Below are 13,455 nucleotides of genomic sequence, written 5' to 3'. Positions count from 1 at the left end.
GCGGAGAAGGGACTACGAGGATGGAAGGACAGTGGGAGGCAGCCTGATAAACAGGGACCGTAAAGAGAAGGAAGAGACTGATATGGAGAGAAGAGGACTGAAAGGCGACGGGAGAGGGCGAGAGTGACTAGAGAAGGCTAGGCGAGGACGAGAAGGAAGGAGGGAGGGAGGGAAGGAGGGAGGGGAAAAGGGGGAGGGAACCCGGAGAGAGGGAAGGGAGCAGGCGGCGGAGCCAGGCGGGCGTAGGGCGAGGCCAGGCGTGCGGGCGGGGAGCCCGCGTGCAGAGCCGCTGCCGGGTCCAGCTCCCGCCTCGGAGCCCCTGGCCCGGGGGAGGGGGAGAGGCCGCTGGCCCGGTCTATGTCTTTTTCTGACTCCAGTGCAACCTTCCTGCTGAATGAGGTAAACGCGGGGCCCCTCCCCAGTGGGTGGGAGGGAAGCCCCACGCCAAGCTAAGAAGTGGGCTCGAATTGGGGGGAAATTGCAGTGGCGGGGAGGGAGATCAGAGATGAGGCTTAGAGTGGAAGAAGCCGTAAGAAAGAAGGGAGTGGCCGGGGCTGGCAGCTTCCAAGCACTTGAACAGGGACGGGAAGGGATGACTGCCTGGGGAGGCAGAAAAGGGGCTAGAAAATAGGGGGAAAGAGGGCTCAGCCAAACTCCTTCGGGCCCCTCCCTGGGTTCCCTGGGGAAAGCTAGCATGCTAGGGGCTTTGGCTTGGTCCAGCTCGTAAAGACTGCTGAGGAGGAAGATTTCCCTGAGGTCCTAGTGCCTGCCTCAGTTTCCCCATTCAATGCTCAGGGATTGGCATCTGCCGGGCTTCCTGGTGTACTTACAGAAGCGAGGTATCCCGGAGGCTCCCTGAGAACTCCAACTCCCAAACCTGGTTATTTGGATTTCCCCCCCTATGTCTTGCTTCTATGCCTTGGGTGCCTGCCAGCTGCCAGTCTAGCAGCTCTTTCCTTAGAAAGAGGAGGGCGGGAAGAAGCCTCTCCTGAAATGCCTCTTTCTTTTTCCTTTCCCTCAACTCTCTCCCCTTATGTGCAATCACAGAAAAGAAAAGGGCTTGGGGTGACATGGACAATGACAGGCACATGTCTTATTAGAGGACAGGCATGAGAACTGGAATAAGCAGCTGTGGGTGAGGTGAGAAATGGGGGGGGGGGGGCGACATGGAGTAGCAACTAAGAGATAAGGGAAAGAGAGAGATGCGCTGAATCTCCTCCTACAAGACCCAGGGGACTGGCCCAGGTACAGGGAACTTGCATCTATCTCCTGGGGGTGGTTGGCATGGCAACTCATGCTTCAGAAGCAGACTTAGACACCATTGTCCCAGGAGGGGATGAAGACAGCAAGGTGTGTGAGGAAGGAATGAGGTTGATGGCAGAACAGCTGTTACCAGGACCCCCTGGTGGTAGGGAGAATCCCAAAAAGAGAGGTGTGGGGAATAGGCTGGGGACTGGGAGAGAAGCAGATGCCTCAGCAGCTATCTTCTTTATTAGTTATCTCCCAGGAGCGCCTTGAGGGTCATATTCTTTCACACTTCACGCCTGCCGTTCTGCCCTCTGGAAGAACAGAAAGGACTGAAAGGCAGAGAATAAGAGAGGAGGATATAGGAATACTGAGGAACTAGGAGAAGGCACAAAAGTGAGAAGACAGAGTGTCTGGGGACGTCCAATACAGAAGAATCCAATATATTAACCTCCAAATTGTACTGGACGAAGAGGGAACTGTGAAATATACTGCCCCCTCTCCCCCCACAAACACCCAGTAGTGATGGGTCCCCTCAGCCATATGGGATCCCACAACATCGTTTGCCAAGTGTAGCAGGAGGAAGAGGCTGGGCAGGGCTGGACTGCACCCCTCAGGGCTGACAGGCTAAGGGCAGAGTAAAGGTGATCTTAAGATAAGGCCCCAAGAACGAGTCACAGAAGTAGGAGCCCGTTGGTCTGGGTGGCCTTTCTCTTCCATGCACAGTGCCTTCTCCCACATATTTCATCAAACCCTTTCAGAGTTTTGGTTTTCTAATTCCCCTGTAGCCCTGGAAGGTAAAGGGACCAGCAGATTCTTGAGTCCACTTACTGGGGTGAGAAACGGGGAATGGAGAAAGACTGAGCTCAGGCCCCTCCAGGTGTAAACCTCTGTCCGCCCATCTCACACAACGCTTTGGGTGAGTGGGGGTGGGAGGGAAGGCAGGCAATCAAAATTCAAAGGAATACTTTTGCTCAGGAGGTGGAGGAAACTCAAATGGGTGGATCTTTGGGGGAAGTTTGCTCATAATAAAGGCTGCTGCTCGGTTTCTAACCTCAAATCTCAGTGCTCCTTTGAAGGAGACAGTCTGGCGCTGAGTGAGATATGTGGCTCCAACCAGGATACCAGCCACCCCACCCGCATCCTTTTGCTAAGGAGGGAATCTGGCCTTAAGCTAGTAATTCTGGGGAGACTTGCCTCCCCGCCCCCCCCGCCCCCCCCCCCTCGCAGCCCCACAAACCCCAGTGTGGCCAGGATCCCACCTTCTGTCCCAGCCACAATTCCCCTGTCTCCACCCTCTGGTTTCTTTCCCATCGATTTAGGCTCACCTAAAACAGCCCCTCCCTGTCCCAGTTCCCACGGATACGTTGGCAATGCCTGGCACAGTCCCTGGCAAGGAAGTGAGGAAGGGATCCCCCATCTTGGCCAGGCTAGGATGAAATCTGCCTGCGCAACAGGTGTGGGGCTGCCAGACCCAAAACCTCCCCGAAGCGCGGGATGGGCGGCACGGCCCTGGGTTGCAGGGTCCCAGGAGCGAGGGGTACGAACACCGGGGGGGAGGGGCTCCTTTCACGGCCTTGACCTGGAGTCGCCAAGCCCGTTCCTCCTCAGTACCATTGCGGGGTTCGCCTTCGGCGTCTCTGGAACCGCCGGGGCCCCTAAGCGCAGCCCGCTCACCTGGGGCCCCTCCCCCTCCTGCCGCCCGCCCCCGCCCCGCCTCTTCGGTCTCCCCATTTTCCCGTCTCCCCCTTCCTCCCTCGGTCTCTATCGTTTCGTTCTCTCTTCCTTTCTCTCTTTCCCGCCTCCCGCTACCAGCTCGCGCTTTCTCGACTCCGGTCTGGCCTCCCCGCGGCGCCCCGCGCCCGCTCCCCTCCCCCGCTCCAGCCCTTTGTTTCCCGGCGGAGTATTTCCTGGGTTGCCGAGCGTCTCTGTCTCCGCATCTCTCCTCGCTCCGCCTCCTCCCAGCCTGGATCCGCCCGCCTGCGGTCTCTCCACCCCTTCCTCCCCGCTGCCCCTCAGGCCCAGAGGGGCTGGGGGACCCCCCTTCTACCCGGCCCCGGTCGGCTACCCTCTCCCGGCCGGGCTTCGGGCTCCCCGGGAGGCCGGCGCCCCCGCCGCCGCCCCCGCCAGGTCCCGGGGAGGGGGGCCAGGTGGGCGGGCACTATTGTTTTAGGAGCCGGCGCCGGATTCCACGGCGGCGCTCGGGGTGGCACCGGCAGGGTTTGGGGGGTGGGGTGGGGGGAGCGGCGATTCGAGCTCCGAGCAGCTGGTCTTCGCGGCTCGCTCCCTCCTTCGCGCTCGCTCGCTCGCTCGCTCCGCGCTGCCGTCCGCAGGGCTGCGGGGCTCAGAGGCATCTCCCGGGCGCGGCCCGCGGTCCTCGCCCCTGCCTCGGGGCTGCTCCCGCCCCCGGCGCCGCCCGCTTTCCCCCACCCGGACTCCCCCATGTATGACGACTCCTACGTGCCCGGGTTTGAGGACTCGGAGGCGGTGAGTGCCCACGGCGAGGGTGGGGGTGGGGAAGTTGGGTGACACCTCCTCTCCCTCGGACCCTTCTCCCAGTTCGGTACTTTGAAAAGACGTCTCTGTAGCGGGGCAGGGAAGGTAGGGGGGCGCTCCAGAAAAGTGGGAAGATGGATTTTCATTATCAGGGGCTCCCCAGTCCCGGGCCAAGAGACCACGGTTGTGTGCAGGGAGGGGGTAGTGTGGGGGAAAGACTCGAGCAGGTGTTCCCCAAGCTCAGGCAGGAAGGTGGAGGGGAGAGGGCTGGAGGCTGAGGGCACAGGGGCTTCAGAAATGGCACACACAATGTCTGGAGTCCCCAAAGGAGCATGTGTGGGGTCTGAACATAACCGCTACAGGAGAAGCTGGGTCTCTTGGTTCCCAGGGGGACCATCTAGACCTGTGCCTCAGGTAAAGGACAGATTTAGGGAGCTCGGGAGAACACCAGAGAACCAGGTACCAGCCTCTTCAAACAGAAAGATCACAAAACTTGAAGATCTCCATTATCCCTTCTCCTGTCCAGCCTGAGCTTGCCTTCTCTCCTCACCCTCCCTCCAGCCCAGCTTCTCTTCCAGGCTGGAAACTGGGCACCCAGCACATGGGTGGGCCGGCTGCCCCGACTGAACCCCTCCAGCCCATGCCTCCTGCTGAGGTGTCCTCGGAGCTGCGGGCATCCTGAGCTCCTGCTCAGCATGGAGGTTGGAGGGGAAGCCAGAGGAGCTGAGGGCCTGGGGATGGAGAGGAAGCTCTTTGCTCAGAGAACCAGGCAACCGATAAATATTTAATTCTCCTCTTTGCTTTTATCTCCTGACCCACTGAGACAGATCAGCTCATTAGGCAGTGATTCCCGGAGCTCAGAGAGAAGGAAGAGTGCCTGGAAAGAGGGGGCAAGGACCGGGAGCAGCTTCTCGGGCCCTTCTCTCAAACAGCACGCAAGAAGCCTCCTTAGGAGAGGACCACTCAGTGGCGGGAAGGGGTCCCTGATAGGCGTGAAAGGTAGAGCACTCCAGGGTTGAAAGGGGAGTGTTGGAGTCTTCTTTCATCTCTTGCTGCCAAACCCAGGAGTTTTAGGGCTCACCGTGGGCAGCTGTCAGTCCTTTTCTGGGGCTGGGCTCCTGCTGGGCCAAATTCCCCATTGGGCCTCTAGGGCTAATTACATGGCAGCAGGAACAGATGATTTTCAAGGCTCTGGTGGACACCCATTTATGATGGTTGAAGAGACAGTTGGCATGGCCCAGGGTGCCAAGGTGAGCTTAAGAAGAAACCTCCCTGGAGGGCTGGAGGGCCCTAGAGAGAAGGCAAGAGCTGCTGCAAGGTAAAGACTGCCGTGTGGATGGTGTTGGGAGCAGTCTGCTGACCCATCACTTGCCCCACCCCTCTCTGGTCCCTGGATCACCCTCCTCCACTTTCCTTTCTCTCGCCTGGCTCCTTGCTCTCTCTCTCCGGGGCCCCCTCTGAAGCAGTAGGAGGGAGATCAGGCTCTAAATAAATCCACCGGCTCATCTCCCTCTCCTTCCCCCGTGCCAGGCAAGAGTGGAGCTGCAGCCTGCCCACACACTCACCAGGCAAGGGGGGCACCACTAGGGCACTGTGCCAAGTCCTGGCAGCTCCGAAGTCCTGAGCCTCTGGCTGTTTTGGCATAATGGGGTAGGGGAGGCAAGACCCCCAATAAGGCTTGGCCAAGGCATCCTGGCTTCCCTACGTGATACCAGAGCCTGAGAGAGAGGTGAGCTCTGAGGACTTGGGAATAAGGAGAGGGGGCTTCGTGCTGAGCCCAACTCATTCAACATTTAGGGAGAGATCCTGTCATTCCCATCCTAGGGCAAGCGGTCAGGTAATCCAGGTGCTCCAGGCAGGGATGTTATGATGACTAAATCAGGCTGAGAAACTGGGGAGCGGAGACTGAAGGTTAGACTCCTCTCGCACAGGTCTGGGCACCTAGGAGGCATCTGAAAGGTACCAAAGTGAGTGGTCCTTCTGCCTCCCAGCCTGTTGGGCCCTATTCCCTTCACTCAGCCATCTCCCACAGAGGTGTATTCTGTATCTCAGACCCCTGGAAGGAGGTACCCCACTCTACGGACCATGTAAAGGTTCTTCCTGGGGCTCAGCCGCTCTTTATCCAACTGCCAAGCCAGCCTTATTTTGTTCTCAAAAGAGATGGGAAACAGGCAGACTCTACTCCTCTGTAAAATGAAAGACACCCCCCCCCCCCCCCGCCCCCCCCCCCCCCCCCCCCCCGTGCTATCCTCATGTTGTCTACCACAACATTGACTTAGCTTGGGCCCTAGGGCCTGGGCTGACATCAAGCTGACCAGCCCTCTTGCCCATGAAGGGGCTGGAGCAGAGGGCATGCCGGACAGCAGTTTGTCTTCCCCACTGAGAGTCTGGCCTCTGCTGCCTTCTGTAGGTAGTCATGCACTGCGGGCTTGAAGGAATGTTCCTCAGTCCGAGAATATCCTAAAACCCCTTCCGTGCTCACACACACACTCCTACATGGACTCCTTCTCTAGGCTCCTACCTTATCTCTGCCACCTGCACCTCAGAATTGATGGAAGTACCACTGCAGGCCTCTGATCATAAAGAGGGGAAACTGGGGCAGAAAACAAAAGATTCCCTTTACCCTAACCTGAGGGGGAAACCCAGACATCCTGACTCCTGTCCTCCTGCCCTAAGGCCCAGATGCTCTTGCTCATTTGTGCATCTTCCTCACGGCCTTGAAGGCGAGCTCTGCAACCCTCCAAACAGCATCCTCATCGCCCAAAGACCCTTACTGTGGATGAGACTCAGACGCTCCTGGCTCAGGTTACCAATGACCCCCTCCCTGCATCCTCAGGGTCCTGCTCCTCCCCTGGGTTGGCTGGCACCAACATGGCCTTCCTCCTGGGCTGATAGCCGCTTGGGGGTGGAGCTGGGAGCTATAAGCCAGGTGGTGGGCGTGGCTCAGCCTCACAGGCTCATGGAGATAGCTTTGTCGTTGCCTTTAGTCTGTGTCTTTTTTTTTTTTTTTTAATATATTTTTGTTGGTTTCAGAGAGGAAGGAAGAGAGAGATAGAAACATTGATGAGAGAGAATCATTGATTGGCTGCCTCCTGCATGCCCCACACTGGGGATCGAGCCCACCACCCAGGCATGTGCCCAGACCGTCACCTTCTGGTTCATAGGTCGACGCTAAACCACTGAGCCACACCAGCCGGGCCAATCTGTGTCTTGTTTGCTGCCCACACCTGGCCAGTTGCCCCAGCACATGTGAGAGGAAAGTGGGGGTAGGGAGAGTGGAGAGGAAGAAACTCCCAGGAGTTGGCAGCTCTGTGTCCTCTTCACCCTGAAAGGATAGGGACTCGGGAGATGAGATCTAAGGGGTGCATGGCTGTATCCTGACACTCAGGAACAGTGCCTTCCAAACAGCATCTCTTGACTGTTCCCAACTGGCTGTTCATCTGCCAGTCGTTTTAAAGGGATAACATCTAGGTGGCTTTGCAGGCTGATGTGAACAAGAGGGCTGGGTCGCCTGGATTCAGAATTATCTTCAATATATCATCTTCAAGACATCTTCCGTCCCTCTGCCTTGGAGGAGGACGTGGTAGAGGGGAGGAAAGGGAGGAAGGAGGGAAGTGAAAGCTCTATTCAAAGCTGCAGTATTAATAGGCTTCGGGGGAGGAGCCAGATCTTAGCACATATGGATTGGGTGGCATTCCTGCAGCCCCAGATGCACTGGGGCCCTTTTCAGGGAAATTGGAGGGACTGTTGGAGCCCAGTCACCTCTGGGGACATGGAGAGGCTGGGGTTTGTGGAGGGTTCGAGGGTGCCCTATATGCTCTTTCCACTTGAGCCCAGGGATCACAGCCTCTCCCCCATGCCAGGGTTCAGCCGACTCCTATACCAGCCGCCCATCTCTGGACTCAGACGTGTCCCTGGAGGAGGACCGGGAGAGTGCCCGGCGGGAAGTGGAGAGTCAGGCCCAGCAGCAGCTGGAGAGAGCCAAGGTATCCTCTGCTTGTGAGCTGGGGGCCGAACAGGCCAGGCTGGGTGGAAGCTTGTACTCCGTCCTACTTCCTTAGCCGTCAGTGGGCAGGACGTACGTACGTGAGTGTGAAAGGTTGTATGTGTGTGATGGGTGGACGATGGGGCCCCCACCCTCTGCTGATGGGGCAGTGGGACTGGAAGGGTGCTCTGAGGCTCCCCTCATTGGCACTGATGGCCAAATTCTCTAGCACAAACCTGTGGCATTTGCTGTGAGGACCAATGTCAGCTACTGTGGTGTACTGGACGAGGAGTGCCCAGTCCAGGGCTCTGGAGTCAACTTTGAGGCCAAAGATTTTCTGCACATTAAAGAGGTGACCACCCACACCCCCCTAATAGAAGCCATTTAATTTCCCTCCTCTTGCCCCGGTTCCTATCCTCTTAGTTTAGTCCTCAGTCTATAAACAAGTCCCCGAACTCCTCAACTTTATCCTTAACACACACACATACACCCCTTATATCCAAAACCCAACAATCCTCAGGGTCTCCATACTTCTGAGATCTGGCTTGGGCCTCAGTCTTCACATGTGTAAAGTGAGCAGTTAGATTAGCTGCCTCTTAGGTCCCCTGCGGGTGACAGCTGTGATGCAATGCATCACACTAAAATCTTGGGGTGGCTCAAAACTGTCTGCCCTTCCCTCTGGCACCTTCTCCTGCCCCCTCCACCCCCTCACCCCTTGTGCTGCCTTTGTCAGACCAGCTCTGTGAATATCTCCCTGGCTTCTCAAGCTGGAGAGCCAGAACTGAGGCCTGTGCCTCCTCCCCTCCCCTTTCTGCTCCATCCCATGCCCAGAAGTACAGCAATGACTGGTGGATCGGTCGGCTAGTGAAAGAGGGCGGGGACATCGCCTTCATCCCCAGCCCCCAGCGCCTGGAGAGCATCCGGCTCAAGCAGGAGCAGAAGGCCAGGTGAGAGCAGGGCTGTGACTCAGTCAACATTCCCTCCCCCTCTCCATGTGGGCACTTTACCTGAAGTCCACTTTACTACACATGCACACATATCCCACCCCCCTAAACACACACACTCATTCCCACCTATACACATTTACACTGCACAAATATGCACGCATGCACACACAAATGCACATGTCACACCTCCCTCACTAGCTAAACTACAAGGAAATGTATACAACTGTTCAATAATGTGTGGAACATAGGCTCTTACTGACCTTCCTTTCTCCTTTCAGGAGATCCGGAAACCCTTCCAGCCTGAGTGACATTGGCAACCGACGCTCCCCTCCTCCATCTCTAGGTAGCCTCCCCACAGCCCACCTGTCTTGGGTAGGTGGGTCACTAGGACTCGGGGCAGGGAGATTTTTCCCAGGTGAACGGTGTGGGGAGGGGTTGGGGAGGGGTCAGAAGAGCTGGCAGAAGCCCAGTGTCTCCCCTGGGGAAGGGAATACATGCCCCCAGGGCCTTTCCCCCCTTCACCAACATTAATCTTTTATTTCCTTTTCCAAAAAGCCAAGCAGAAGCAAAAACAGGTGAGTCAAGGAAGGGACCTGGGCTTGGGGGCTCACGGCTCTAGGAACAGGCTTCTGGGCAGTCTTTGTGGAGGGGCAGCAGAACAGGGAGGGAGGGAGCCCAGAGCTTCTGAGTTGGCCCCACACCAGTCAGGCATAGGGCAGGCCACCAGGCCATGGCTTTGCTTGACCTCAGGCCAATTCTGCAGGCAGAACATGTTCCCCCATACGATGTGGTGCCCTCCATGCGGCCTGTGGTGCTGGTGGGACCCTCTCTGAAAGGTTATGAGGTGAGAGGAAGTCCTTGACCCCAAAGATCACCTCTGCCAAGCCTGCCATGGGAAGGCCCCAGGGACAATGGGAGGGGCCTGTGTGTGGAGGGGATGCTGCCCTTCTCCAAGAAGGCCCTCAGGCAGTTCCTTCCGTTCCCCTCATCTCTCCCACCCAGGTCACAGACATGATGCAGAAGGCTCTCTTTGACTTCCTCAAACATAGGTTTGATGGCAGGTAAGCTGCTCTGGCCTGAGGTGGCCTGAGAACCAGGGAGAAGTTCATTGCCTCCTAACATATAACTATAGCAAGGTCTTTTCTAAAGGGAAAGTTAGGAATTAGGAGGTCCTGGGTAAGGAGGGGCCTAGAGCTCAAAATTTAGAAGTGAGCTGTGATTCTCCACTGCCACCCCAGGATCTCCATCACCCGAGTCACAGCTGACCTCTCGCTGGCAAAGCGCTCTGTGCTCAACAATCCTGGCAAGAGGACCATCATTGAGCGATCATCCGCCCGCTCCAGCATCGGTGAGAAGTCCCCAGCTCCGGCCTCTCTGCTCAAGGCCTCTTCCTGAGAACCTTCCTCCTACCTTTTTCTTTCCCAACTCTTCCTCTGCCTGCCCCCAAGATTGGCAAGACCAGTCTCCTCAGTTCCCTGTTCTTCTGCCTGCCCAGGCCTTGATGAATGCCCTCTCCCTCCATTATTGGGGAGGCCCCCAAGCCCCACTGGAGGAAGTGGGGGGAGCCGCCGGTGAACATTGTAGCTCACTTGCTCCCTCTATAGCTGAAGTACAGAGTGAGATTGAGCGCATTTTTGAGCTGGCCAAATCCCTGCAGCTGGTAGTATTGGATGCTGACACCATCAACCACCCAGCACAGCTGGCCAAGACCTCACTGGCCCCCATCATTGTGTTTGTCAAAGTATCCTCACCAAAGGTAAGTCAGCAGCAGAGGTGGGGGAGGCCCCCAGGGCTGCCCTCCTAGAATGCGTCACAGCTTAGCTTGGCACCTGCCCCAGGGCTCCTGAGTTCCCTTTTCCTGGTGCCAAATCACAAGTGGGGGACATGCCCAGTTCCTTCGAGACCCAGCTCTGCCCAGGGCCCCCAGAGACTCCAGGCCTCACTCTGCCCTTCCCCCTCAGGTACTCCAGCGTCTCATCCGCTCCCGAGGGAAGTCACAGATGAAGCACCTGACTGTGCAGATGATGGCATATGATAAGCTGGTTCAGTGCCCACCAGTGAGTGCCTGGGGCAGCTGCCCCTGTGCCCACTCTTGCTTTTCTAGGGCCGGGGCAGTGATGGAGATGGGGTGGGGAATGCTGCTTAGGGGAAGCCAACATTCCCCCTTTCCCCAGGAGTCCTTTGATGTGATTTTGGATGAGAACCAGCTGGAGGATGCCTGTGAGCACCTGGCTGAGTACCTGGAAGTTTACTGGCGTGCCACCCACCACCCAACCCCCAGTCCTGGACTTCTGGGTCCTCCCAGTGCCATCCCTGGACTTCAGGTAATCATTTCCATTTGGCACTGATATTTAGGCTAAGCCAGCGAAAGCAATGCCCCCTCCCTGCCCAGAGGCTTGTCCTTGGCCTCCGGTTTGAGCTAGGGCAGATGGACAAAGGAACTTCCTGATGAGAGAGGGAATAAATCAATACGATGGGTAACAGAGGTTATTTTTCTAAGGCTCAAAAGAAACATACTCTCAAACTTTTCTATTTTTTTTTTTTTTAACCCTCACTGGAGGATATTTTTCCATTGATCTTTAGAGAGAGTGTAAGGGAGGGGGAGAGACAGAGAAACATCGATGTGAGAGAGACACATCGATTGGTTGCCTCCCGCACCAGGGCCAAGGATTGAGCCTGCAACCAAGGTACATGCCCTTGACTGGAATCAAACCTGGGACCCTTCAGTCCATGGGCTGGCACCCTATCCACTGAGCCAAACTGGTGAGGGCTCTCTGGTCTGTCTTGAAGGCAGAGACTGAATTTTGCTGGAGTCAAAAGCTCCGGTTTTCCGTATCTGAAGAGGAAGAATAAGCCAGTATGCTTCCCTCCCTTGCACTACTTCCTGTACCCAGGAACTGAGGGCCGAGGGGGAAGAATTCCCCATCCCAGTAGACATGGGAGGGAGGCCAAGGCGAGGTGTGGACTGCCTCGCTTAGAGCTGGTGTGTTATCCCCAGAACCAGCAGCTGCTGGGGGAGCGTGGCGAGGAACACTCACCCCTCGAGCGGGACAGCTTGATGCCCTCAGATGAGGCCAGCGAGAGCTCCCGCCAAGCCTGGACAGGATCCTCGCAGCGTAGCTCCCGCCACCTGGAGGAGGACTATGCAGACGCCTACCAGGACCTGTACCAGCCTCACCGCCAACACACCTCTGGGCTGCCTAGTGCTAACGGGCATGACCCCCAAGACCGGCTCCTCGCCCAGGACTCGGAGAACAACCACAATGAGCGGAACTGGCAGCGCAACCGGCCCTGGCCCAAGGATAGCTACTGACCGCCTCCTGCTGTCCTGCCCTGGCAGGCACAGGCACAGCTGGCTGGGGCACCCACTCCAGGCAGGTTGGCATTAGACTGGCACTAGGCTCAGCCCCTCACAACCCCCTGCCCAGCTCCAGGGCTGCCTGTGATCCTAAGGTTCTTGGAAATGCAGGGTCCCCCTTACCTCCTGGGCAGTGACCCCCCTAAGCTCCCATTCCAGGTACTAGCTGTGTGTGCTGCACCCCTGGCACCTTCCTCTCCTCCTGCACAAGAAGCTGCCCCACTGGGCAGTGCCCTCAGGCCAGGATCCCCTTAGCAGGGACCTTCCCACCAGACTCAGGGAAGGGATGCCCCCTCAAAGTGACAAGAGGTTGGGGTGTGGGCAACATGACATGAGGAAGAAACAAGGCTCCGGAGCAGACACAAGTCCTAACAGTCAGAGGATTCAGGCTTTGTGCTTTGGGGTCTGAGGACCTCCACTCACCTCACTGCCACTCGAGAAGAGAGACAATCAGAGCCCAACAGGGTGGCACTCCCACCCATCAGCTGGGGAGGCATCTACGTACAAGGCTGGGGTAGCAGGCTGGCTGGGCTGGGGCCAAAGGCCTTACAGCTGAGGGTCTGGAATGGGAGGGTCTCCTCACCCTGCCAGGAATCTTCCTAACATCTGACGGCACCAGGGACAGGAGCTGACCCGAGTTGAGGGTTTGGGAAGGGAGCGCATGTGTAGCAGAGACCGTATGGAACAGCTTTGGGGGCCTCCTTGCCCCCCTCATCCTTTTGCTCTTGCATCCTGTCATTTCTGTTCTTGGCCCTCGTGCCTCCTGGGGCATATGGGCCCCAACCTTTATTCCCTCATTCATAGCTGCTGCTTGTTATGTTCCGGTTAGGTGGAGAGAGACACAGTGGACGGCCCTCAGAGGCCCTGTCTACCCGGCTACCCTTGCCTTATGGCTCTAGTGTGTGACCTACAGAGCATGCTCCACAAGACCCTGACCCACCTCACTGTCATCACTAATAAACACCATGCACAGTCCTTCGGGCTCCTGTCCTGTCTGCTGGCTCAGGTGGCCGGTTCCTCGTTGTGTGGCCCAAGTCCAGAGAAGGCAAAGAAATGTCCTGGCCTCCTTCCTCTCTCAGAGGACCCACTGAGTGGAAAGGGACAAAGGAGAGCTGGGGAAGAAACTGTATTCCCAGCCCACCCCCCCCCCCCACTATGCCCTCAGGCCCAGGGATTCAGCAGCACAGAAAGGACTTGTTTTGGGAGGTGGGGAAGAGGCTTCCTCACAGCGTCACTGTCCCTGCCTCAGACCCTGTAGCTACAAGTTGAACGCCATGTATTTGCCCAACAATTTTAGAGTAAGGAAGAACAGGAATAAGATGGTACTGAGGGAGGACCCAGGCCCTGCAGCCCTCTTTCTACAACCTAACTCATCACTCCTCGAGGCTCCTGGTACCCATCTCCACCCCCTCCCGTGAGCAGTG

At 57.3% G+C, this 13,455-nt stretch overlaps 1 protein-coding gene across 2 annotated transcripts; it reads left to right on the top strand.

Annotated features, from left to right (window-relative positions):
• The first annotated feature begins 258 nt into the window (after nucleotides 1-258).
• On the top strand, nucleotides 259-13,004 carry CACNB3 (calcium voltage-gated channel auxiliary subunit beta 3). Of its 2 annotated transcripts, none has more exons than XM_008140618.3 (13): nucleotides 259-399; nucleotides 7,605-7,727; nucleotides 7,956-8,078; nucleotides 8,558-8,673; nucleotides 8,952-9,016; nucleotides 9,229-9,248; nucleotides 9,437-9,517; nucleotides 9,676-9,734; nucleotides 9,912-10,021; nucleotides 10,278-10,429; nucleotides 10,635-10,730; nucleotides 10,848-10,997; nucleotides 11,672-13,004. In XM_008140618.3, the coding sequence occupies exons 1-13, from the start codon at nucleotides 358-360 to the stop codon at nucleotides 11,984-11,986; spliced, it is 1,452 nt and encodes a 483-aa protein (XP_008138840.1). In that variant the 5' UTR covers nucleotides 259-357; the 3' UTR covers nucleotides 11,987-13,004. The 2 variants fall into 2 exon arrangements, with proteins under 2 accessions (XP_008138840.1, XP_008138839.1); XM_008140617.3 differs by lacking the exon at nucleotides 259-399 and adding an exon at nucleotides 3,025-3,732.
• Nucleotides 13,005-13,455: the final 451 nt, after the last annotated feature.

The sequence above is a fragment of the Eptesicus fuscus genome, chromosome 7, assembly GCF_027574615.1.
Source record: "Eptesicus fuscus isolate TK198812 chromosome 7, DD_ASM_mEF_20220401, whole genome shotgun sequence".
NCBI lineage: Eukaryota > Metazoa > Chordata > Mammalia > Chiroptera > Vespertilionidae > Eptesicus > Eptesicus fuscus.
This window is presented reverse-complemented; position numbering and strand designations above follow the sequence as displayed.